Source organism: Cydia pomonella, chromosome 15 (genome assembly GCF_033807575.1).
Source record: "Cydia pomonella isolate Wapato2018A chromosome 15, ilCydPomo1, whole genome shotgun sequence".
Lineage (NCBI taxonomy): Eukaryota > Metazoa > Arthropoda > Insecta > Lepidoptera > Tortricidae > Cydia > Cydia pomonella.
Window position 1 is genome coordinate 20,584,425 of NC_084717.1, and position 27,171 is coordinate 20,611,595.

Below are 27,171 nucleotides of genomic sequence, written 5' to 3' on the forward strand. Positions count from 1 at the left end.
AAAGGGTCAAACGGGACCCTATTACTGAGACTCCGCTGTCCGTCCGTCCGTCCGTCCGTCCGTCCGTCTGTCACCAGGCTGTATCTCATGAACCGTGATATTTAGCCAGTTGAAATTTGTACAGATTATGTATTTCTGTTGTCGCTATAACAACAAATACTAAAAACAGAATAAAATAAATATTTCTTTCCAATCTCGAGGTTCTCATTCAATCACCGAAGTTAAGCAACGTTGGGCGGGGTCAGTACTTGGATGGGTGACCGTTTTTATAGATAATGGTACGGAACCTTTCCTGTGCGAGTCCGACTCGCACTTGGCCAGTTTTTTTAATGTAATAGGCAGCAAACAAACAGACGAGCCGCCTGATGGGAAGCAGTCATCGCCGCCCATGGACATAAGCAACCGTTTACCGTTTTATCGTAAATTGCAGGTTTGAGCGCTGATTTTTAATGTCACTGGACATATATCTAAGGACGGGCCTTACGGCAACTAAAAACGGTGCCAGTTCGGTGGCGTCACTGACGAATTCGAACCAAAAGTGCAGTTTAATGCAACTAGTTGCGACCAATCGCGCGCGTGATGCGAATTCATCAACCAATCGCGTTGCGGCGTTAGACTGCACGATTGGCTCGAATTCGTGTGCGTGACACCGCTGTACTGGCACCATTCTTATTGCCCATAAGGCCCGTCCTTAGATAAATGTCAATGGTCACTTACGAGGGCTATCCGTGGTAAGGCAGTGATAAAATATTATGAGTAATCTATTTATCAATAGATAGATTACAACTATTGAAATAATAGTAGATTGTGTCACAAGGGAGCAAAATTTAATAGGGCGCGTGGGAAAATATACGCCCTGAACGAAGCGAAGGATGCTATAATAAGAATAGTGTTAACGTCCATGTGATTATCAGGCCAAGTCCAGTTTTAGTTTACAATATGGTATCATATCGGAATCATATCGAATAATTAAAACTCGAATTGGCCTAAATGTGCTTTTCAACATCACCTATGAGGAAAATATTATGTTTCTAAATATTATTTAAGCTAAAAAATAGTTTCACGTATTCGATTATAAACAGATTGTAATCGGTTATGTGCACACTATTTTCATATTTCATTATGTTAATATTTTATACGGGCAAAATGTCATAAATCAAAAATGTGCCACTTTGATCCCTCCTAGTAGAAAAGAAAAGTGCTACTTTTATCCCTCCTAGCAAAGAAGAAAAAGCCCTTTTCCGAATAGGTGATGGGAAATATTAGATTGTGTCATAAGGAAGCAAAATGACATATTTACGGCGAGGGCGTACATGGAAACCTGAACGAAGCGAAGGGTTCTACAAATGAATCCCGAGCGTAGCGAGTTGTTACCAGGTGACACATACTTTCCACAGCACCTATGAAGACATTATTATGTTCCAAAATATTATTAAAGCTAAAAATATTGAAAAAAAAGAATAAAAATTTGTTGCAGAACAGAAAATTGTCATAGAAAAGAGCCACTGTAATCCCTCCGTCAATGAAGAAAAAGCTCTTTTTCGATTTGGCGATGTGAAAAGATACTTTTGTTACGCATTTTTAAAAATAATTTTATAATATATATATATATATACAAAGTACAAAGATTATTTCACCAAGCAGTGCATTATCATATTATCAAACTTAGGGGTAGTATACAATAGGTAGACAGGCTACAGACTAAACGCTATCTATTAAAATACAATTTGTTCAAAATAATGATCAAACTATACTAAAAGATGTACATTTATTAAAAGTTGTTTTCTTTATTTATGATAAATAAAAAACGAAGAACCAAGGGGCCTAAACAAGATTTAAAAAAATTAAAATCGAAGTATAAATAATGTAGCAAAGAGAATTGATTGTAATAGAGACATAAAGTGTAAGAAAAAAACATGCTCCTTACTTTGACATCCAAAACAGATGACTGTATGTCTTGCGGTCACTGAATTGTCAAACGTCAACGTTTGACAATCGGAGTTACCGCAAAATGTATAGAGCTCTAGTACAGCGCCATCTCGTTTACTTGTCAAATTTGAAGCGCGAAATTGTCTTAGATTTTGCGCATCTTACTCAATCAATGTCACTCTTTGTAGCATCTGTCATTCTGATATATCTTTTCTATTTGTTTGACGTATGTTCATGTAGGATTATGACATGGTCTAGGCCCCCAATTACATTTAAAACACCAAATTTAAAAGCATCATTTATACAATCGTGTCGTAATAAAATATTTTGTTACAAGCAGAAATGTCTGCGAGCGATGCTATTGAGCTTAGAATAAATTTAAAAGTAGAAAAAAAAAATCCAATATAACTTGGAGCTCTGGTTGCCGTTTAAGAAGTGTAACGCTCTTACGGTAGATGTCGCTAGGGTTCCGTACTCATATAGTGGAATGATTCGCTGGCTATGGATGAGATCTTGGTGGCTCAGTCGGCAGAGCGCTGGAGTATCTATCCAGAGGACGTGAGTTCAAGTCTTACCCAAGGCAATATTTTTTTTACTTTTAAATTTATTCGTGTCATAATAATCCTTAAAACTAAGGTTTATTATAAATTATAAGTCACTAAATATTACGCTTCCAGTGCGCCCACATCCTAAACCACTAGAAAGCACAAAGAGATCGCAAAACCCGAGGCATTTACCTAAAATCGCATTAAATAGAACGGACTTTTAACAAATCCTATTTAACAACCTTATGCAGTCTAATTAGAGTTCATTTTCCATAAGCATAGAACCCGTGGCCGGCGCCGTGGCCACCGAAGTACAGACCATTTCCGAAACCACCGTAGAATGTCCTAAAATGGTTCATGTCGTCTCTATCTTCTGCCTTCTTCTCAACTCTTAAATGCCCAAACTTCTGTGCTCTCAAAGGTATTACAGACAAATCGTGCAATAGTTGCTGCTGTATTATGTTGTGTTGCTGTTGAACATTATGTTGTTGTACATAATTATGTTGGATTGGCACTAGAATTGGGACAAGCTGCGTTGGATGTGTGATGTTAGTAGAGGAATGCGACACAGTTTGCGAGTACACCGGTATCTTTCCATTACTAGTGACTATATGTTGAAGTCCAGTATGCACGGAGCTGTGATGGACGTTAGACGTGGCAGGGAGAACGTGTAGCTGAGATGGTAGTAGCAGGTGATGAGTGACAGGGAGAGGATACGCTATGTTTATCCCTTTCTTCTTTCGGAGCTCTCTCTTGATGTCGTGGAAGTCTGTTTTCTGAGGTAGATTGAAGGCGGGCTGGATAGCGAAGACTAGGATGAGATATGGCAACATCTGTAACAAAAAAACAATATTTATATTTAAACAATATAAAAAAAATATAGTTAAACGTAAGTTGTTTTAATATATAAGTACAGATATCAGTTATTTTTTTCTATCGGATTCAAACATTTGCATTAGCTATATAACTATATTTATTTCAGTTAACATAATTTGGACCCGGGTACGTCCTTAAAATACGTCCATAAGAGAGGTATGTGCATTGTGAATGTCATCTCGCTTTGTGTGGTAGGGCACAGCCAGTGGATGTCATTCCAGATCTAGAGCAGAGCCCAACTTGCAACTGGGGAAGTACCTCCACCTTACAGAAAACAGCAGCCAAATAACACTAGACCCTACTCATAGTGTTGTGTTCCTGCCGGTGAGTAAGGTTGCCAGAGCTCAACGAGGGGGGGCGGGTTTAGGGTCGGCAACGCGCATGTAACTCCTCTGGAGTTGCAGGCGTACATAGGCTACGGAGACTGCTTACCATCAGGCGGGCCGTATGCTTGTTTGCCACCGACGTAGGATAAAAAAAAGAAAAAAAATATAATTTATGAACCTCCCGGTCCCGGTCTTTTTGTTGTATTTTCCTTTTGTTGTGGTACATCATTTGTATTGCATTGTTGATATGTTTATACGACTGTTTGGTTTCTAAATAAATTAAAAAATATATACATATTTACTATATAATTGTATATGTTTATGACATACTACTCGTATTAGTTTTTGCCTGCGATTTCGGCGTTCAGCGGTTCAAGGACAAAAAGTAACATAAAGACAGACAGATATATGGATATGGATTGGCTATCCGCAGACTTTCACTGTATTATGTATATAGGTAAATTAAGTCACTATTAAGTTATTATTTTAATTATAGTTAAATTTAGTATAATACATTACTAAAATCCTACTCTAAATACATTTGCATGCTGTATGAAGACAGCTGGAAAAGGTGGAACTATATCTAACATAATATTAAGACATGTAACTAACCCTTTTTCTGCAAATAAATATATCTTATCTTATCTTATAGTTTCTTTCGCATTAAATTTAATAATATTATTTATTAGGGATAACAACACTTAAGGGAGTTAAGTTCAGACATGAATTCAAGTAAAAAATCCAGGTCCAAAAAGGTGTTCAAAAGTCGATGTGGTAGTCCATCCGTCATTGTTATCGTCATATTTTAATAGAAATTTGACATTAACGATGACATAGCTGCACTTTGTCATTGAAAATGACATGCAAAGTTATCTTGATCCGACTCAGTAGTTTATTTAGTTACCTAAACCTAACCAAATACCTAAATACTGGTTAAAAAAAAAAACTATAAAGGATAAGATAATATTGATTCTGAGAAATATTGTTAGGTTGCAGCACTGTAGATAATTGAGGTTATTTTAGACTAATAACAATATTTAAAACCGGTTAGTTATTTCTTATAATATATTTTCTTTATCATCCAAGCCATCTGTATTAATTAAGTCTCAAAGCTCAACTTTCAGAACAACACAATTAACTGTTGTCATATAAAAGCACACACGGCCGTCAATAATGAGTTTCCGAGACCCGGGTAATTAACGAGAGCCAAACGAGAGCTCGATTCCAACTTAAATGTATACCAATTTGATATAATTTTGACATCACTCGTCCTTGTAGTCGTTCGTATTAATGAGCGACTTTTCTAATTTTTTTTGACAGATGACCGGTGATCACATGATGTTTTCCATAGAAAACGGAGAACTAGAAGCTCCGGCCCGGGCCCGGCCCGGTCGAATGTGAGTCATTTAGAAGGAGAGTTGAGTTAGTTTTATAGTCGACAAAAAAAAATATAGGGACATTCTTACACAAATACCTAAATACATAGCAAACATCCATGACTTAACAAATATATGTGCTCATCACACAAATAAATGCGCTTACCGGGATTCGAACCCAGGACCATTGGTTTCACTGGCAGAGTCATTGCCCACTAGGCCAGACCGGTCGTCATACAAAAATACGTTGTCAATTTTTCTAGGAATATTTTGGTCACTAGCAATATTTTATGTAATAGACAGCAAACGAGCAGACGAGCCGCCTGATGGGAAGCAGTCATCGCCGCCCATGGACATAAGCAACTGTTTACCGTTTTTTTTTTAATGGCTATCGCCACGGAGGCATTTGCCAGCATCACGTCAATATAGTATAAATTTTCCCCATAAAACGGGATTGGGAATTTACCACGAAAGTGTTGGTCAGATTAAGGAGCAGGGAATTGTTACAATTTTAAATTGTTAATTTTGATAAAATTTGAAATTATTCGAAATACAGAGGGATTAGGAGTTAAAAGAGAGGGCATATGCGTCGGAAGAGGGATTTTTTGAAAAATGAGACCAGAGTACAAATGAGCATGATTAAGACGGGGGCAATTCAGGAAAATATGGTTCAGGGTTCCATCATCCAGGCCACACTCACATAAGGATGTGTCCCGATAATGCATCTTAGATAGGTGAACTACCGTTTACCGTTTTATCGTAAATTTCGTTTGAGTGCCGATTTTCAATGTCACTTTCATTGACATGTATCTAAGGTACGGACGGGGCCTTAGGCCCCATACGCACTATGCGGCCAGCCGCGTGCGGTTGCGGCGGACCGCTTAGTGCGTTCAGTATTTATGGTTGCGGTTTCATACATTCTTAACCGTCATGCGGCTGTCCGCACGCGGCTAGCCGCTTAGTGCGTACGTAGCCTTAGGGGCACTAAGAATGGTCCTAGTTCAGTTGTGTCACTCACGAAATGACGATGGTAATTTTGATTTATCAAAATAAATATTGGTATTAGAATGGAACGAGAGACCTTTATAAAGGCATCTGGGCAGTTAGAGGATACACAAACGTGAATGTACAATAAAATTCCACAGTAATAAAATCAACTTACTTTTGGGTCATTCTGTATTTGCATTCGGGCGAGCGAGATGCGAATAATAGCAAGTTTATAACAAAATTTAAATTTCGAAAGCCGCTTTGAGTCGCAAATCACGTTAAGTGTCATCAATCTTAATAAATTTATGGTCGAAGTGCTTTGATTATCTCACTGCGAGCTGATGAAGACCATCCTATTAGCCTACTTTTCAGATTAATTAGGTGATAATTTTACCTGGCCAGAGATTTAGGTCTAATGTAGCTTGCAAACTGAGTCACTCGAACCTATCGTCAAAAAACGGTTGTCTGTAAAGTCGGTTTACTGACGATAGTTGAACGTGACAACGTCATAAGAAAATACTGATGGAATGGTTTCATTTTTCAAAAGAAAATTTTAATTTTATTTGTTTGATAGATATTTTGTATGGATATAGAGAAGGAGGTAAATGGAAATCACAATTAAATTGATCAAGTTACATTTATTTGTACGCATAAATACAATATACAATTGCTGCCGAACGCGGAGGCCGATTGTGCTTCTTTGTCGCTCGTTGCGCGCTCTCGCTTGCACTTCAAGCCTTAAATGGAACGCCTCAGAGCGAGGTAACGCCGCATGAGTCATGTTTTTTCGTGCGTGCAGCCGGCTCCATCGAATTATAAGACGTTGTCACGTCAAAAGCATTTACGCTGGTTAGTTGTATGTAAAACTTCTCCTACTTCTAATTTCTTCATTCTACAATTTCTACAATACAATATTCAATAGTTTTGTTGGGTGAACGACATTCGGAAGATTGCGGGTCACTTCTGTATGAGATTAGTTCAGGGGGCCTACCGCGAAAACCGAAATGGGCAAATTGCGGGGATGTTTCTCTTTTACTCTCACTAAGAACTAATTAGAGTGACAGAGAAAAGTGCCCGCAATTGACGAACTTCGATTTTCGCGTTTATAAGCCAGGCTCAGCAGGGGGCGATAAAGTTCACAACATATTGAATATTGTTATTAGTAAATAATAATCTGTTTCTTTTTAATTTTCTTATTTTCCCTCAAAAGTGGCCCTTATGTTTAAAATTCATTTGTTGCGTTACATGCGTCTGCCTTTGGATCACAGACTTACATATGTGTACCAAATTCCAACTTAATTTGTCCAGTAGTTTCGGAGCAAATAGGCTGTGACAGGCGGACAGACATACTAACAGACGCACGAGTGATCGGAGTGATCCTATAAGGGTGACATTTTTCCCTTTTGAGGTACGGAACCCTTAACACATTGAATTCTTTTCTCTAAACCTAGAATAGCTGTCACTTCATGCCTCCCTGTCTCATTCGAAAGAAAACGTGAAAGGGATCAAAATTATCATGAAACTGAAAAAAACGAGTGAAAGCTGTCAAAACAAACGGCTCCAAGAAATCAAACTGTCTATTATCCCCCAAATAAGGGCCGTGACATACCTGCGTCATATTTCAGGCTGAGCCCATCTGTCAGCAGTCGGACGTAATGACATGTCAGCCGGGCGACGCCGACGTTCCACTAGCTCGGAGGACTCTTGTGTCAAGGAGGCTGATTAAAGTGGCTGATATAAATAAATAATATAGGACATTATTACACAAATTGACTAAGTCCCACAGTAAGCTCAATAAGGCTTGTATTGAGGGTACTTAGACAATGATATATATAATATATAAATATGTATAAAATACTTAAATACATAGAAAACACCCATGACTCAGGAACAAATATCCATGCTCATCACACGAATAAATGCCCTTACCAGGATTTGAACCCGGGACCATCAGCTTCGTAGGCAGGGTCACTACCCACTAGGCCAAACCGGTCGTAATATGCAATATGTTAAGTTATTCAAATTTTAATCTTTCATGGTTTTTAGGGGTTAGTATCACATGGTCAAAACGCAGGTAATCTACAGGGTCAACTCACCTTAAAATCATTTGGGCAAATTGGCAGACAGTCTAAAACGTAAGCGGCCTATAAAGCAACTCGTCTAAAATCAACCCGGTAAATAAGTGGTTTGTCCGATATGTAACTAATCACTTTAGCTACTTGCCTTAGGATCATCTAGACCAATACACAAATAGGTTAAAAAGTTATTGGTCGATAAAGCAACTCGTCTTAAATTTAATTCGTACAAGTCTAAACGACTTATACAAGAAATTATTTCTTTATTTAAACTTTATTGCACAAAAAAGTGTACAAATGGCGGACTTAGTGCCTAAAAGCATTCGCTACCAGTCAACCATAGGGCTAAACAGAGACATTGCAAAGAGGTGCACAGAAAAGAGTAAGATAGTATTAACTTAATCCATTTTAACCTATTTAGTAAGGGTTAGAACGCTACTACCTACTTACAAGTATTAGGCTTTGCAAAACTTCACATTAGTTTTGCTGCGTAACCACAGACAAAACAATATAATAGCTTAAGTATAGTTTGTAGTAGTAGTAATGAACATTTATTTTAGTTATTCCATTAAAACTAAGTTAGATTGATCAAAAAGCTTAACTAAAATAATGTTTACCCGATTTAAGGATGACTCGATTGATTTAAGACGAGTTGCTTCTTAAGCGACATGCTATTTAGACCACATACATTTTAGACGATTTGCTTTGTCGGTGACCAGCTATTTAGACCATATGCATGTAAGACGATTTGATGATACGACAGACGAAATGATTTTACGACGAGTTGCTTCATGGACCGCTTACGTTTTAGACTATCTGCTAATTTGCCCAAATGATTTTTAGGTGAGTTGACCCTGTAGACGACCTGCGTTTTTGACAATATGATACTAACCCGTTTTTAGAATTTATTATTTACTAAAATGGGACCAGTGCGAGAGTAATGGTTCTCTTGGATACATTTTAAAAGTTTTTACAGTACATATGGTGCTACTTTATAGCACTAGTGCGTAAATTAGCATATTACGTTACTGTGTCGAACATTTAAAGGGCCATATGTACTGTAAAACGTTGTACGATACATGTGCGAATAGGTAATTCGCAACTCGTGTCGATTTGAAACACTCCCTTCGGTCGTGTTTTAATTTATCGCCACTCGTTTCGAATTTCCTATTTTTCGCACTTGTATCGTAATGTACACTTCTGTAGTGCCCCGAGGAAACTTTTACATTGCACACACGAAGCAAATAAACTGGTCTAACCTAACCTCTGCAAATGGCAGAAAATACGGAATAGAATCAAAACAGTGAAAGTTGAGACACTGAGGTTTTCTTTTTAACCACTTGTGCTGGTTGAAAAAACCCAGACCGGAAGACCTCAGAATCTTGCGAGAGTAATGATTCTTGCGGTTAAAATAATGGGCCTGGATTAACATTAGGCCTGAACTTTTGAACCCTCTAGATAGGAATAGGCCGTCCCAAACGGCAATCGGGCTAAAATTATGGTCCGACGCGAAGCACGCAGCCCAAGACAGAACAAGATGGCGGCGCACTGTGGACGCCCTCTGCCCCACCCAGGGGACATAGGACTTTAAATAAAGCAAGTTAAACGGTGCCAACAGTTTTCAGACCGAATAGCTCATGGATTGAAGAAATTGGGTACTATACAGATTTGTTAGGAAAATATGTCAAAGTATGGCCATTAGGTAAGATACATAATACAGATGTGTCTGTGGATAGATCTCTGGCACAAAAGCATGTGAATAATTCCCAAAGTTTATTGAAAGTGGTATACTGTAGCAACCAATTTCTCTCACTATGTTAGGGCTGGCTCAGGCCAAGAGTAATGGTTTCCACGGATTTTCTCCTATCAAATTAACCCTGTTACCTGTGTGATGATAATTGCAACTATTGAAAAATCCCACGCCAGGTTGAAAGACCTTGATTGTGAACCGCCTGTCACCTAGTGTTGATAGGAACTCGAGACTTTTGAGTCTGAATTTGAAGAACTCGACTCGTTTTTACGAAACTCGGCGCTTAAAAATCTTCCGAGTCTTTTCAGTCCCGAGACGAGTCATTTATGGAGTTTTAGAGAGCTCAAAAGGACTCGAGACTCCTAATAAAGACTCCGTCAACAATTTCATAGGTTTAACGGAAATAAAAGTAAAAAAAAAATTGCGTTATTGTATTATTTGTGTGCTATAATTTTGCAAACAAAAAATTGAGAGTTCTCTGAAAAGGACTCATGTCCCTACAAAAGACTCGAGTCTCTGACAAGTTGAAAAGAAGTCGAGTTTAGACTTAATATGTGAGTCTGAAAAACTGAGTCGAGTTTCAAAGCAGAGGACTCAAAGGACTCGAGTGAGCGCCCTAATTAATACGTAAGTGCGAAAGTGACGCATGACGTGACATGTGATAAAAACGTGACCATGCTACCGCTGCAGACTAAGATTATTGAAGAAACCATTTTGTTAAAGTGGTCTATTAAAGCGTCCATTTTCCTCGATTCTGCATGTGACATTAACAACTCCCGGTCCGAAGGAGAGTAATGGTTTCCACGGATTCCGTGATAACAATTAAACTGGTCTATTAGAAGGATCGTTGAGCTGTATTCCATAGATGGTTATAGCAAAGCTCTAGATAATGTGAAGCTCATCATGCCAGAACTAACCTATAATTTTCCTTGGTTAAATGTAAACTGGATTATGGAAACAGCTATACTCCCGCTAGTAATAGGAATGTCTCTCGGTCCGAAGGGCCGGATCAGGGCGAGAGTAATGGTTTCCACGGATTTGCTCCGATCAAATTAACGCTGTCACCTATGTGATTATAATTGCCGGGATGTGATTATAATTAAGGTTGCTTAGTGACGTAATTTGACGATTAATTTACACGTACACGGTGAATTAACATAAGTGTTATAGCCAATGTATTCGTAATTGCATCTACTTAATAATAAAATAATCTTTCCAAAAATATGAAACCGACTTCAAAAAGGATACAATAAAATAGTGTTTTATGCGTTAGCAACAGATACGTTTGAAGTTGGTGCCAGCAGGTCATAGGGACCATCATTTGACCCGAGATGAATAGGTAATAAATCCAATATAAACAAGTTGGACGGTATTGAATGCCTTGTTTACATTATAGATGATCTTCACATTGACCGCGAACTTGATTGATCATTTCGCAAGTCGATAAATCTCGAGCGTATAGTGATTGCCCTTGATTATTTATGCGAATGCGATTAGTATAAATTATATTAAAGGCCGACGGGTGATTAGTTTTGGGACACTTTTACTATCTATATTATGTCCTTTGTGTACAAATATAAAACTAGGCAGGTACTCAAGGCAACCGGGCGAATAAAGATTCGAGATTGCCCAAAAACTATACTTAGGCTCGACGTTCTTTGGTATACTTTACACGTGACCACCACGTTCAAACCGCAATTTGTCCGAAAATTCTACTTTAGAACTTTAGAATCTAAATGCATCCTAAAAAAGTTCACCATCGACGACCAGTCCGGCCTAGTAGATAGTGACCCTGCCTATAAAGCCGATGGTCCTGGGTTCAAATCCCGGTAAGGGCATTTATTAGTGTGATGAACACATATATGAAACTGAAATTATTCGTCGTCCACTAAGACCCGTAATCAGTCGCCTGCAGCACAAAGACCTAATCCTATTCATTATTCGTGGATGCATCTCCCTCCCCTCCCCCTCATCTAACCATCCCCTTTTTCGTTTACTGAGCTAGGCGATGTGCATTTCCTTTTTAGGTTTGAAAATGGTCTTTTCTATGATTTTAGACGCATAGATATAACTAATTTCCGTAAGGTAATTTTAGAGAATTGAATAGAATAGGGAGCGTTTATTCGTGGCAAAATAAAAGAAGATAACGACACGTAATAAAACATAACTTATCATGATATACGCCACGAAATGGTCCCGACTCAGCCTGGCTTGGCTAGCGCTAGGCTTCCGTCGGGGCCTTCATCTATACATATAATAAAGCTGAAGGGGGTCGAAAGTCTGTACATGGAAGATATTCGAAAAAAATTAGGCTGGGGATACTAAGAATCGTTAACAGAACACGTTCCAACAGTTTTTAGAATTTTTGTCTGTTTGTCTGTTTCTCTGTTTGTCTGTTTATTTGACCTCGCATCACGTGAAAACGGCTGAACGGATTTTGATGCAAACTTTACTAATCTGTCGAGAAAATGCCCGGCCAAGTTATAGGCTATAAAAATTCAACCCCTAGAATGGGGGGTAGCCACTACACTCGATTGAGTTAAGTTTGCACCTGAATCTTATGGCGCTACTTAGGAAGGAGGTGCAAACTTTTGTGCTACGAGTATCGAGTACCCTGCTAAACTAACAGATATGGTGCTGAAATTAAGCCACCGAGGAAGGATTTTGCCAAATTAACTCTAAAGTTAGAAGAGGGGGGTACGGATATTAATTCAATTTCAATTGTGTTGATGTAATAATACAACGAAATTAAACGACAGTAAATTAATTGCCATACATTGCAGAGTGCCATCTTTTGGGAAACTGAGTAAAAATTTAGTAATCAAGTAAACTAATAATTTTTAAGAAAAAAAAACCGACTTCAATGAGGTAGACCGGTGAAAGAACGATTATTGTTGATTTTTGATTTCATACAATTAAATTAAAAAGACAGCGTCCTACGCCTAATTATGTAGAAAAGGAGGTAACATGTTTGTTTTTGTCACTGCACCCACCTTGACACATTTCAGATTTGCCCTATGGTTGACTGGTAAGATACCCGCAATAGGGTATTCGACTGTATTTAAGATAAATTATTTCACACCATGCATGAAATAAAGCACCAGATAATTATTAAAAAAACTACATAGGATAGAAATATAAATGAACAGTTCCACTTCATCAAATGTCCCTTCTACAAATGTAAATACTTGATTTGTTGATCAAAATACAAAAATCACTATATGTATGACTTTCATATTTGAAGAGTTCCCTCGATTCTCCTCCTTTTGAAATCTTGAAGTCGGTTAAAAATGAGTTTACTTACATAGTTAAGTAGTGGCAAAATCAACACACATATCAACACGCGTATGACTGCATAATTATTTAAAAAAAATATTTTCTCCTTCATGAATTATACCTAATCGTAATTTTATCGTATCCATATTCATACGTATCGCCTCTTTTAAGCACTTAATAATGGCTACGAAGGTGGGTACTATGAAAAAAATAATTCTCTGATGTTTGCGGTATAAATGTCAAATGATTTGGGACTCGCATTTTATACGCGTTAAAATGCCATAAGAACTAAAAACTGAAAATGCCTTCGCGAAAAAAAGCGAACCTTTCACGAAAGTCTCACAACGCATTAGCGACTATTGCAAACTATAGCGACGATCGTGATTTCAGGCGTAGCCACAACTACCAGAAACGTTATGCAGGATCGTTCCATCCATTGAAAACCTCATTCGTAGCGTGTACGAAGACCTGAGCCATTCTTGGATTTGTGAGAGATCCATACTCACGCCCATAGAGGAACGGTCGATGCTCACGCAGAAAGATGAGCAGGCGGAAATCGAAGTTGAACATGCAGTATATAATTCCATTAACACTGTCTTGGATGAAGGCAATGTGACAACATAACTAAGGAACTCTACCGGGTGGTAGAGTTCCTTAGTTCCTTAGCTCATTGAGTGCTTCAGGACTCCCAGCACACACATTAACCCCGAAAGTTGGAGTTTCAATCATGCTTCTTCGGAATTTGTCGCCTCCGAAGTTATGCAACGGAACCCAGCTAAAAGTAGTGCAGCTGCAGGTAGGTAATAGGTATTACACCTAAATTCGATAGTGTTCGGAAGTATGGATTTCTATGGGTATATTTCTTACCTTTTCATGCTTAGACTGATTGGTCTGGAGCACCGATTTGGATGATATTTTCCATGGACATGATTCGGATAGGTACAGTCAAGGACGTAAAAAAAATACAAAAGTGGAACTGTATTGTCCGATATACATCTACTACTCTATGTCGTTTAAATCACGTCAAAAATTTGAATAAGGACGAATTTGAAAAAAATAGAATTGATTTTGGAGTGTAATTTTATTAAGTGGTACCTAATTGTAAAATATTTTATCCAGACTACAGTCCTCTAGCGTATCCATCTGTCAACTTTACTTCAAGCTCCACCTCCAGGGGAGAGGCAGAAAAATTAGCGGCGAATGACCCGGTTACTGACACAGACCTAATACCACGCGGGCAGAGCCGCGGGCACAGCTAGTTTTAAATAAGTATACAATTTGATTTGCTATTTTCTATTTAGGGACTACGTTGGTCGAATGCTTTGGTTTATTCAATATTTACACTCATACATTAAACGCACGTGTAGGTTGTAAGTGGGAGAGTCTAGCCAGTGACCGTCCACGTTGGAGGCATATTGTGCAGACGCAGGTGCGTCAGTTTGAAGCCAGGCGGCTCACAGAACTCGACGCTAAGCGCGACGAGCTGAAGGCCAGACCACCTGCGGCCATACTTTACGATTATGTCGGAGGGGTGCTGACTTGCAACGAGTGTGGTCGTACATTTGCTGCAAAAATTGGCTATATCAGTCACCTGAGAGCGCACCAGCGACGCTCTCAGCGGTAGAACGCAGTCGCTGTGGTCGAAAACGGCTAGGAGATGATGATGATGATGAGGTTGTACAATGGAAAGTGCCAGAACGTATACGTATTTAGCAGCTCATTAAGATTGTTTAAGAAATTAGTTTACTTTTCATTAAAATAAAAATACCTGAATAGCTAAATTAAGATCTCATTACATATTCTGTCACACATACATATGCTTGTCATTCATCAATTCAATTTATTTATTTCGGACCATGTCCATGGTGTTAGTGTACATTCCCTTAATCCTATGTTAGTTAACTACTATACTAAACTACACTACACTAAACTATACTATAGTAGTTACTATACTAAATTATAATAAATTATACACTAAGCCTCTGCATCCCATATGTACACCCTCCCAGCGTTTCCAGAAGGCGCAAGCAAGCGACTCTAACACTAGGCGCAAGCGGCTTGATAGTTATAGTAATAAGTTTTTATTAATATTTGTTTACATATAGGAAACTTTAGGTCTGTGACTAGAAAGATTTTACTTTATACACTTATCTGTTTTGTAAGACTGTTTGTTTCTTAGTAATAAAAAAAATGTGTTGTAGTAGTAGTGTAGTAATAAAATAAATTACTACATTTACTTGGCGCTGTTCGTTGGAGTAAGAGCTGGGTGTATTGGGGGACTAAAAGGAAAAGTAAATGTCGTGTCTTACAGGGACCTAAAGAACTTGGCCGAGGACCGCGAAAACTGGCGTCTACTCCACCGACAAGAGCCATGCTCTTAAATGATGATGATGATGATGTATTGGGGATGGGGTGGAAGGAGGTTACCCAAGCTGCCCAGGACCGGAGTCAGTGGAAGAATATGATTGGAGCCCTACACTTCAGCAGAGGGTAACAGGATTAAAAGAAGAAGAACTTAAAAAGTGATTTAAAAATGTACCCTGTTTCTTATTTTCTAGCAAAAAGTTCAGTTCAGTTTATTTCATACTAATCTCTACACCGATATAAATCGGTTCAGCTGTTTAAGCGTGGTATAACAGATAAGTGGTATGGCAGCTGTATAACAGATAAACAGAGTTACTTCGAATTTATAAAATTTGTAGGGATGTTATGATCATTTCCGGTGGTATCCTACATGTACGTACATGTACGTACTTAAGAGGAAACATTAGTGGTCATTTTTCAATACGAACGTTCTCGACATTCTCCCCTCTGGATTTTGGGCCTAGATGAATATTTTTATATGAGTTTAATATTACCAGTACCTGTGTCTGTACGTTTTGCTTTTTTTGATATACTTGTTTTTATAAAAAATTGGTTACATTAAAAAGGGTTAAAATCGGCTAAATAAGTGCGCGTTAACAGACGCTTATATCATGCATGTTCTCAAAATTTCGTTACAATGGGCTAAGTTTTGGAGGAGGAAAATGTGGAGAAAGGAACCTCGATTTCTAATATTTTTACGCAGGATATTTCGCCTAAGCTGCAGTTGTCCTTATCGCACTAATTTTAAGGAGCCGCCCGTCAGAGCGACGGAGATGGGACTCCCAGTGGTCGCATAACAACGTTTGTCATAATTTTAATTGCCATAACACTTTATGCATAAAATTGTAAGTCATAAAAATCTTTATTCGGTATTATTCTTGAGCATAACTAGGTTTTTGTCATAAGTGTTATAGTCATTGATTTAATTTGCATAAAATTTTAGGTTAGGTATGCATCGTAAATATATGACAACTGCTATGTATGTCATCAAATGTTATGACTAAAAATGTATGACACTATATAATATGACTTTTCATTTGTATGGGCAATGATAATTATGACACAAGTTGTTATGCGTATCAAAGATATGACTTAAACTTGTATGCAACCCAATATGGACCCGACGGAGATATTTACCTAAAATTCTCAAATCTGAGAAGGGGATCACCTGGTATCTCTTCTGGCTCTTAAGGACATAAATTTAATAACAACACTAAAAATACATATAAAACTGTCCCACTTCCAATAATTAAATCGCTTAATCAAATCGCATTAAAATCTAAATGCCGCTTGTTTAGGATTCCGCTACAAATTGTCGCCAATTATTTCTCACCTCTAATTAATTGCGGGTTTAAATCACACAGCAATCTGCGGCTAAACCTGATAACTTATGATCTGGACACCGTGAACCTCTCTTTACCTCTCTGTCGCTCAAATGTTCAATAGTGAGACAGAAGAAAATACACGAAACGTGGATTGTTGTCCGTGGTGGCTCCCCTGCTTTGTGCCGAGGTTCCGGTAGTTTCCATATTTGCATATCGTATTGTTACATTATTCAATGTGATATGTCCTGAGTTCAAATTGCTGTAAGGGCAATTATTTGAGTACAGAGAAAACAGAAATCTACGGCCAAAACCTGGGGGCCTACCGCGAAAACGGAATTCCGCAAATTGCGGGGATCTTTCTCTTTTACTCTCACTAAAACGTAATTAGAGTGACAGAAAAATGCCAGCAATTGACGAACTTCGATTTTCGCGGTTGTAATTATGCCCTGGTATCAAGGCTATAACCCAAACATCGAAGTTCGTCTATTGCGGGCATTTTTCTCTGTCACTCTAATTACGTCTTACATTAGTGAGAGTAAATGAGAAAGATCCCCGCAATTTGCGAATTACGGTTTTTGCGGTAGGCTACTTTAGATAGGCGGGTGTTAGGATTCCAGAAATGCCCAGAATTTATTTTTTCGACTTACTAGGTTTTGTCTTTCGGTATTAGACCTACAGAGTAGGAAAATCGCCGCTTAAGGCGCTGTCCAATGTCCATTCCCGGCGACTGGGCTAACGATATGAATTATGGAGTGCGCCACACTTGTAACAATTTGCATACTGAATTACAGCAATACTGACACACGAATTAGTAAATTAAATGTTAAAACCCTTTATAGGGCGCGTTCTGGGGTCCTACCGCGAAAACAAAAATTCGCAAATTGCGGTGATATTTCTCTTTTACTCTTACTAAGACGTAATTAGAGTGACGAGTGACAGACAAAAATGCCCGCAATTGACGAACTTTGATTTTCGCGGTTTACGCTGTACGGCTACCACCAGTGTAACACTGCTGACACTGACATTCGCTAGCGTGTTCGTAACTGACTTTATATGTATCTCGCTCGTACTCGCACTCGCATATTAGTGCGAACGAGATGTATAGAAAGTAAGTTACGCAAACGTTAGCGAATATAATATCAGGCTGACACTGTACGGGAGTCGTGGTAAAGCTATTGCACCAGACAGAACTTATGAAATACCCTGACGTTGTGAGCTGAGTAGGTACATGTTTTAAATATGTACCAAGCTTTTATACTACGTATAAACATCACTGCGGATGTGGTGGACACGGATCTACGCGAGCTCCACGTTGAAGACTGGCGAGAAACTGCTCAGGACCAGGATCAGTGGCGAGCAGTAGTGTTGGAGGCCAAGACACACTTTGGGTCGCTGCGCCAGAGGAGTAAGTAAGTAAGTATAAACATCACTAATAAATACCCTCTAAATACGTAATGACAGTAATGACTTTTCTAATTTAAATTTAGAAAAGCTCATGATTTTGTTAAGACAATAACAATGTACTCGTACCTGACAACAACAAAAAAACAAAAACAAAGTACAATCCAATTTAGTCTGCGATGTCTTAAAATAGGTCGGTTCATAAATAAAACACGTTTAATTATATTCCCTTATGATAACATTATGCGAATACATAAATTATAGGGGCAGGGTAGCAACGGGTCTTAATTACGAATAAGTATACATATTTTATTCGTAGCAAATGTTTGTAAAGCACAAAATTACAAACGTATTTTTGAGCTCCTCAAACTGCGCAAATATGCAGCCATTGATTCTGGCTTGATATTAATATTAAACAAAATTAAAAAGAAAATGGAAGTAGTGCTAACAATATAAAGACGAAAAATAGCTTATTTCGGCCATAATACAGAAATAGTAAATAAATATTGGTAAATATAATTGAAATTAAAATATAAGGTAAAAGAGGTAAAGGAAGACCCAGAACAACATGGTGTAAAAAATTTAGAGATTGGACCGGTACCAAGACGTCGTCACTCTTTCTAGAACGGCAAAGATTAGAGAAAACTTTCGCATGAGGATCGCCGACATCCGTCCGTCGGCACCATAAGAAGAAGAAGATTCTGGTTGCATGTTTGAGCCGTTTGGAGACTCTCGGGCTCCGGAGACCCGGAGCACACTCATATTCAGGGAGCTGGCGAAGCGTCTCACTGATGTCCAGGTGACAAGAGGGCTGATTCCTTTCTTGCCCAGCGAATTGGCATCGCCGTACAGCGCGACAATGCCACCAACCTTCTGGGCACCGTACTATCCGGCGCCGAGCTAGCCCCCAGTTTTTACTTGAGATAGACGACCTGTCTGGCCTAGTGGGTTAGTGACCCTGCCTATGAAGCTGATGGTCCCGGGTTCAAATCCTGGTAAGGGCATTTATTCGTGTGATGAGCATGGATATTTGTTCCTGAGTCATGGGTGTTTTCTATGTATTTAAGTATGTATACATATTTATATATTATATATATCGTTGACTAAGTACCCTCAACACAAGCCTTATTGAGCTTACTGTGGGACTTAGTCAATTTGTGTAATAATGTCCCATAATATTTATTTATATAAAGATATTTTTAACTAATTTAGTATATTTCTGTTTATATATTTTTATGTCATTTTAAAAAGCTATCTTAAATCCAACATGTAAATGAATGCCGAATAAAGTTTGTTTTTGTTTCAGTTATAATTGTACGATACAAAATATACAGGGTGCTCGGTGCTCCCACTATTTCGGGTTATGGGCCATAGCTTATGGATCTGTACGATACGGACAGACTGACATACAGATATGACAAAATTATACAGTTCAGTTTTGCCATGTTCTCTACAGAAATCTAAAAATGTGCAATTCTTGTCCTTTTTTAAGTGTGAAAAAAAAATATTTTGATAATTTTTTTTCTAACTCTTGTTAACTTTGTAGAAAGGTTTCATTAATAAACAATGTTTAACTCTAAAGCGGTATGTCACACGATCTAATTAGTCTCAAACATACGCCCAGGTATCTAGGTAACCTAGGTGCCTACAAAGGACCTAAAGGTCAGCTTTTGTCTGGACATCGAATAAAGGACGGCTCTAATCATAAAGCTTAATGAATAAACAGCTTAGTTTTAACGAAATGATTAAGATGAGCGACAAAAAAAAAAGTTATTTGCAAAAATATCGCAAGAAAAATTACACCAGGCCTTTTTACTTCGTGAATGCTTATTATCAGGAGCGTTTAATTATGTACATACTTTCTCATTTCTTACAACAACGTTTACACCATGGAATATATAATGCGAAGAAAATACTATAAAGCTGGCTTTTTAAGTCGGTGAAAATATTTACAATAACAATAATACATTATATTCCTGCTAATACTATAAATTACGAAAGTAACTCTGTAAGGTGCATACTGATTTTAATATCAGTACCCCTAGTGTAAATAAATTCGATTTCCAAACGTGACGTACGCGTTTGCGTTTAGTCTCATTTTGTATTGGATTTCGAAAGAGCGCGCCAAGCGGGACGTTTTGGAACCTCAAAATCCTATACAAAATGAGACTTAACGCAAACGCGTTCGTCACGTTATGATGTCGATCAAAGTTACACTAGGGGTACAGATCTAATCCTGACCTATTTCATAGCCTGTTATTAAAATCAGTAGATACCTGTCTATCTCTTCACGCTTAAACGGATTCAGATGAAATTTGTCATAAATATATTTTGGTAGCTTTCATCAGCTTATCATCACCATTTCACGCCGACGAATTAAGCGGCAAGGGAAGGCAATTTCTCCATACAAACCAAAGATAATTGATTGTAATAGAGAGATAAAGTCTAAGAAAAAAACGTGCCTCTTAGTTTGATATCCAAAGATTGCGATGGCGCCATATGTTTTGCCGTCACTGAATTGTCAAACGTCAACTTTTGACAATCAGAGTTATCGCAAAATATAAGGAGCTGTACAGCGCCATCTCGTTTACCTGTTACGTAAGAGCACTGACCTGACACTGACATATTTCCAAGCGTGTATGTTACTTACTTTCTATGCATCTCGCTCATACTGGCATATTAGTGTGAGCGAGATGTATAGAAAGCAAGTTACATAGACATACGCGCTGCAGTAACGTTGTAGTCACCCGAGAACTGAACCCACGGACCCTGGGTTTGAATTCGCTCAACTAAACACTTGCATGTGAGTCTCATTTGCATTGCTCAATTAATCATATGTGGTTCATGTGGAGATAGTTGGTGCAAGGCCGTTCAGTACCGGCAGAGACTAGTTAATAATAGAGAGAGAATAATCTCCATACAAATTTAAACAAAAAAAAATGGTCTCATAAAATAAGATAAAAAAAATCGAGGACAATCTTCCACGGCTTGTACTATACCTACTAGGAGACAATATGTGCATACATATTATGAGTTATGGATCTTATTTTTGTATGAATTTGATTGAGTAAAATAACGATCGCGGGCGTATTTTTCTAGTATATTATTCAAATTAATTTTCATTCATTATAAATACTTTGAGTAGGCTAATAGCCTACTCAATGTCAAGATAAAAGACAAGATTAGAAACAAAGACATTCGGGAAACAACCAAAGTAATCTTTATTAATAGATAATAAATCCTTGAGATTTCAGGTTGTAAACAATACCATAAGGTTGTTATAATGCTCTTATGTTTTTATTCTCATAATTTTTCTTTTCTTTTGTTTGTTTTTTGTTTTTGCGCGCACAAATAGCTCTGTTTTACTATGTAGAAACTACTTAATTTAATAAGCATGATGTTAAAATATTTTCATTAAGGAAACTGTAAGTCTAGTTTTAAGAAAAGTTCCTGTGCTATATATAACTATAAAAGACTGTTTCTTAAATAAATAAAAAAATAATAATAATAATTGATGCATTACAATATGTCAAGAAAATGAAGTGGAGATGGGCAGGACACATTGCACGTTACGATAGCTCAAGATGGGCGAAAAGAGTGACGGAATGGAGAGGACCAGGGAGTGGTGACAGACATTCAGGACGCCCACTCAAGCGTGGGGCTGATGACATAAAGAAAACTGCCGGCATGGGGTGGCATTATCTAGCCCAAGATCGAGAGGCATGGCAAAAACTGGAGGAGGCCTATACCCACAAGGGGATCCCGAAATAAAAAAATGAATAAAAAATCTCATGCACAATAATATTTTATTAACTGTTTTTATAATTGAATACAGTTTATATGTTATTCCTTGTAAGTGTTTAGCATGCAACACAGAAAAAAGGGGTCGCAAATAAAGGCTATTTTAGTTTATTTATTTTATTTATAAATACTTTAATTCTTAGTTTAAACCCCTTATAATTTTATTTGTTTCTGAAAAAAGGCTTATTCACGAAATATTTTGCAATCATCTCTATCTGCTTAACACTTTCAGTGCCAAACGCCCCATTTTCAATACAAAACGTATAGTTCATGTCATCCACGATGACGCGCAGAAATTCAAATCTAGCCCTTAATAACATGACGATACGAGTCAAGGACAGCGTCGTCGTAAATGACACGATCTACGTGTTTCTGACAGTGGATTTTTTAATATACGAATATTATCATTAGTACATTACGATACAAGTGCGAAAAATAGGAAATTCGAAACGAGTGGCGATACATTTAAAACACGACCGAAGGGAGTGTTTTAAATCGACACGAGTTGCAAATTACCTATTCGCACATGTATCGTACAACGTTTTACAGTACATATGGCCCTTTAAATGTTCGACACAGTAAGGTAATATGCTAATTTTCGCACTAGTGCGGTAAAGTAGCACCATATGTACTGTAATAGTACATTACGATACAAGTGCGAAAAATAGGAAATTCGAAACGAGTGGCGATAAATTAAAACACGACCGAAGGGAGTGTTTTAAATCGACACGAGTTGCGAATTACCTATTCGCACATATATCGTACAATGTTTTACAGTACATATGGCCCTTTAAATGTTCGACACAGTAACGTAATATACTAATTTTCGCACTAGTGCTATAAAGTAGCACAATATGTACTGTAAAAGTATTTTAAAAGCAAATTCATGGCGTTACTGTTTTCAGCTCAAGTCATGGCTTCTTTCATTTGTTGGACAATGTAAACAAGGAAAGAAATAGTATTGTACCTTTTGGCGTTGAAACTCTAGGTCCATTGGGTCCCAGCGCGCACAAGTTTTTTGGAGAAATCGCGAAACGTCTGGTTGACGTAACTGGTGACCGAAGAGCTGGCGGCTTCCTTGCACAACGTATCAGTATTGCGATACAACGAGGAAATGCCGCCAGCATCCTTGGTACAATGCCTCAAGGGCCTATTTTAGATATAAGCTAGCTATAGTAATCATCTGTATATATCCATTATGTATATTGTTATTGTCAATAAATAGAATATTTAGAAATAGTATTATATACAATCGTGATATAATAGAGAGCTTTCAGTCAAGTAGGTTTAGGCGACGAAGGTTGCTGAGTTGCCTAAGTAAGGTACGAGATTGAAAAGCTTGATTATATCACTATTGTATACAATACTTTTTCTACGAGTCATCAAAAATTATACTTTAAATTAATAGAATCATCTAGGTAAACAAACCAAAAATACGATTTATGATACGCGAGCAGCCGCGATACCTTCATACTCGTACGCGCCCCGGCCGCCGGGGCCCGGCAGTTTGGTCAGCGACACCTTCTCGTAACTCTTGAGGCCCTGGTACTTGCTCTTTACTGAATTCAATTTTTGGGCAGTTTTTTTTCTTGATTTTGGCCACCGTAGCCTATGGAGACTAACAAGCAAGCGGTTTTCGTAGTCTATGGATGTTGCTATATTAAGGGTGTCACATGTGCGCTTATGACTTATGAAGCAATTGTTTCTACTATAAAACCTAAAATAATTAATTAATTTGAGCCATCGTTTTGTTAATTTTGTTTCGTCCTCTTGACCGTGGCGAGCTGTGATTGGTCAATTTAATTATAGTTGACTAAACCGTTTCGAAAAGAATATTATAGTTGAGTTGGGAGTCCATACATGAAAAGTACCCAATAACATTTTGGTATACGTAATCTTAAGTCAACCATTACAGTCGACGAGTAGAAAAAGTACTTTAATGTCGATTGTCACTCTTCATTATATTCTTGTCTTTGCTATCGAACAGTATTGCGTCTAGTTCACATTGTGCTGTTTTGTTGGAACGTGAATTGTGCATTATGCAATATTTGGAACTTGATCAGATTTTTGACTGCAAATTAAACAGTGTCTGTACCAAATAGAACACAAGCAAAAAAAAATCGCCATCTAAGTTAACTCTCTATCGTTAGAGATCGCTTCTTAGCGATAAGACCGCCTGTTGTTACCTAGCAACCGTATTTCATTTTCTGTATATTTTTAACTGTATGGTGTACAATAAATAATAATTATTGACCTACTTAATTCAGCAGAAAACCGGGAAGTGCCACTGTAAACGTCATATTTTCATAGAACAGTCCGGGCCCGGGCCAAGGCGTATGACACTTCGTTTTCTATGGAAAGCGTCACGTGATCACCCATCACTACATCAATGCCCATCACCCATCATAGATTGTCATTTATTGTTATTTGAGAAATAATATTTTATTTAGATGTAATGTGTTTAAAATAGTGAAATGTTAATAATTTTAGAATTGTCCTTACTTTATAAATTGGGAATCAATATAATTGGTTATCTGGTAAATTGGGAATCCGTAGATTAGAGAATCTGTAGGATTGGGAATCTGTAGTCATGGGCCTAAACCCTTACACTAAATAGTCTTTATGAATAAAAATAATGGGTCATACACATTTTATGTATGCTTAAATGGCTTAACTTGTTCGCAACTTTCCTGTAGACATTGGAAAGTCAGTGAATCAGAAGCTAATCACTGCGCTGCATCTTTACAGGGTTCATTTTTTGTAGTAGTTATGACTCAAAAAAGAAAAAAATATAAAACGAATATATCATAGTTTGGCAAGCTATTCCGTCAGTATAAAAATACAGTACCCCTAGTGTAAATAAATTCGATTTTGAAACGTGACGTACGCGTTTGCGTTTAGTCTCATTTTGTATTGGATTTAGAAAGAGCGCGCGAAGCGGGACGTTTTGGAAACTCAAAATCCTATACAAAATGAGACTTAACGCAAACGCGTTCGTCACGTTATGATGTCGATAAAATTTACACTAGGGGTACAGTAATTTTGAAAATTTAAGTATCGAAGACTTCTGTTCTCCTATAGAGAATTTGAATTTCGCTCTTTTTTCTACTGAAAAATTTGGTTTGCCAGACTATATGTACCCGGGTCTTTAACCTTTATTGTAATGTCTACAAAATCTTATCCTGAATTCTGTGTGGCCCAATATGAATATAAAATAATTTTAAGTAACTTACGGTTACTGCACTGCCGCAGTTCACAGTTCACAGTTCACCGCACAAGTCACTGTCACCGACTGTCATGGCGCCAACAGTGTGCGCGAGCGCACGTTACCTAGCATTCACAATTTCTTGTTCGGAACGAGCGAGGCGAACGCTCACGCGAACCAGGGTGCGTAGTCAACATGCCAATCGGATAATGCTCCGTAGCGTAGTATAGTGAGCTCTCTCTATCACTCTTCCATATTAGTGCGACAGTGACAGTTGCGTTTCGTTCGCTACGGAGCATGAACGATTGACATGTTGGCTGCGCGGGCTGGGAGTTTAGCCAAGCCTTATAGAAAACCGTAGCCAAATAACACTAGACCCTACTCATAGTGTTGTGTTCCTGCCGGTGAGTAAGGTTGCGAGAGCTCAACGAGGGGGGGAGGGATCTGAGTAAGAAACCACAAAAAACTGTAAAAAAAAGTTTTTATACAAAAAGTTAGACTCGCCTGTTAGCGTTAAGAATGACATCCTAGCGCTACGTTTGATGGTATACGTGGGAACCGACCTGGGGCCACTAAGCCAGCGAGTATTGAGGTCAAAGTTAATCGCTACAAGCGTAATCGCTTGTAGCGATGTCAAAGACGTCGTCCCCATAGTGTTAAAAAATAAATCTAGTGCTTTGCCCGTGTTTATATTTTGGACCTTGACTGTACAATGTGTAATAAAATTATAACCTTCAAGCTTTAATGAAAGACAGAGATTGAGGGACATTGACCCATGAGACCCTGTCGGCAAACTATAGCAGCCCGCGGCGCTATATCTGCCGACGATAGCTCAATGGAGAAGGCACCGGGCTGTCGCCACCACTCCTACTGCCAAGACCGTGACCACGGCCCTCTACGTCGCCGCGTGAAGAGGAGCGAATACGATGCGCGAGGAGATAGCTAAATAAACTACTGTTACGCACAAACTCACTTTTATTAAACGCGATACAAAGGTATAAAAATACTCCTACAATCCCTACTACGCGATTGAACCGCTTCTGGTTCTCTTCCGGTTGGTTTCTTCTTGAGGCTTCTGGTTGCTGGATCACTCGACGACTGACTACGATTTCTCTCCGTTCCTTCCTCGCTTATATACGAATTTCGTAGAAAAAGAACACCCTTACGATAAGGAGATAAGACGCGTTTCGATTCGTTCTGAATCAAGCCCTCTGATTGGTCGGTTACTTGATTCGGCTTTGTTCGGGTTAAATCGTGTTATCTCGTTATCGTTTACATAACTATAATTCTCACAAATATCTAATTATTGACTTAAATATTGCATAACACGCTAACTCGGTTTCTAGGTCAGTGAAACAAAACAATAACACCTGTCCGACTTGCTTACTTCACGAATACAAAGCCTATTGTTCGCCCGCGCTCGGAACAATAGCCCGTTTCTCGACGGTTTACGGCATGCTATTATCTAATAGCTAGGATTACGATAATATGACCTATATTAGGGTGTTAAGCAATTCACGCTCTACGATTATATGTAACATTCAGTAGTCTAATTAAAGTAATTACTGAGATAATAACCTAAATATGTGCGTCTCATAGTACAACTGAGCGTAATCGAATTCTGTACGGGAAATTGACTGACCAATCACGATCGAGATTTTCTGTCTCGCTGTTTCTTACCTTTCCTTGTCTTTATTTACATGTGATTGGCTATAATTATGAACCAATGAATAAGTTTTCTTTATTTTCTTATTCCTTCGTCCATCTCGCTCTTCGAATAAGGAATTGGGATTTAGGGTTTGCGTGACCTAAATATCGAATAATATCTGATATACCTAACGATTACATACTCTTATGTCTAATAACAATCTAATTTTCTGCTTGCCCTACCTAACGGATAAAATCTTTATTTCGAATACAGCCTTAATCGTATTT

At 38.1% G+C, this 27,171-nt stretch overlaps 1 protein-coding gene across 2 annotated transcripts; it reads right to left on the reverse strand.

Moving 5' to 3' along the window:
* Window positions 1-1,682: 1,682 nt before the first annotated feature.
* On the reverse strand, window positions 1,683-25,920 carry LOC133525462 (uncharacterized). 2 transcript variants are annotated; one of them, XM_061861713.1, is made up of 3 exons: window positions 25,265-25,920; window positions 7,649-7,757; window positions 1,683-3,307 (listed from the first exon to the last, which is right to left on the reverse strand). In XM_061861713.1, the coding sequence occupies exons 2-3, from the start codon at window positions 7,655-7,657 to the stop codon at window positions 2,738-2,740; spliced, it is 579 nt and encodes a 192-aa protein (XP_061717697.1). In that variant the 5' UTR covers window positions 7,658-7,757; window positions 25,265-25,920; the 3' UTR covers window positions 1,683-2,737. The 2 variants fall into 2 exon arrangements, with proteins under 2 accessions (XP_061717697.1, XP_061717698.1); XM_061861714.1 differs by lacking the exon at window positions 7,649-7,757 and having other exon boundaries at window positions 25,265-25,918.
* Between the last annotated feature and the right edge of the window lie 1,251 nt (window positions 25,921-27,171).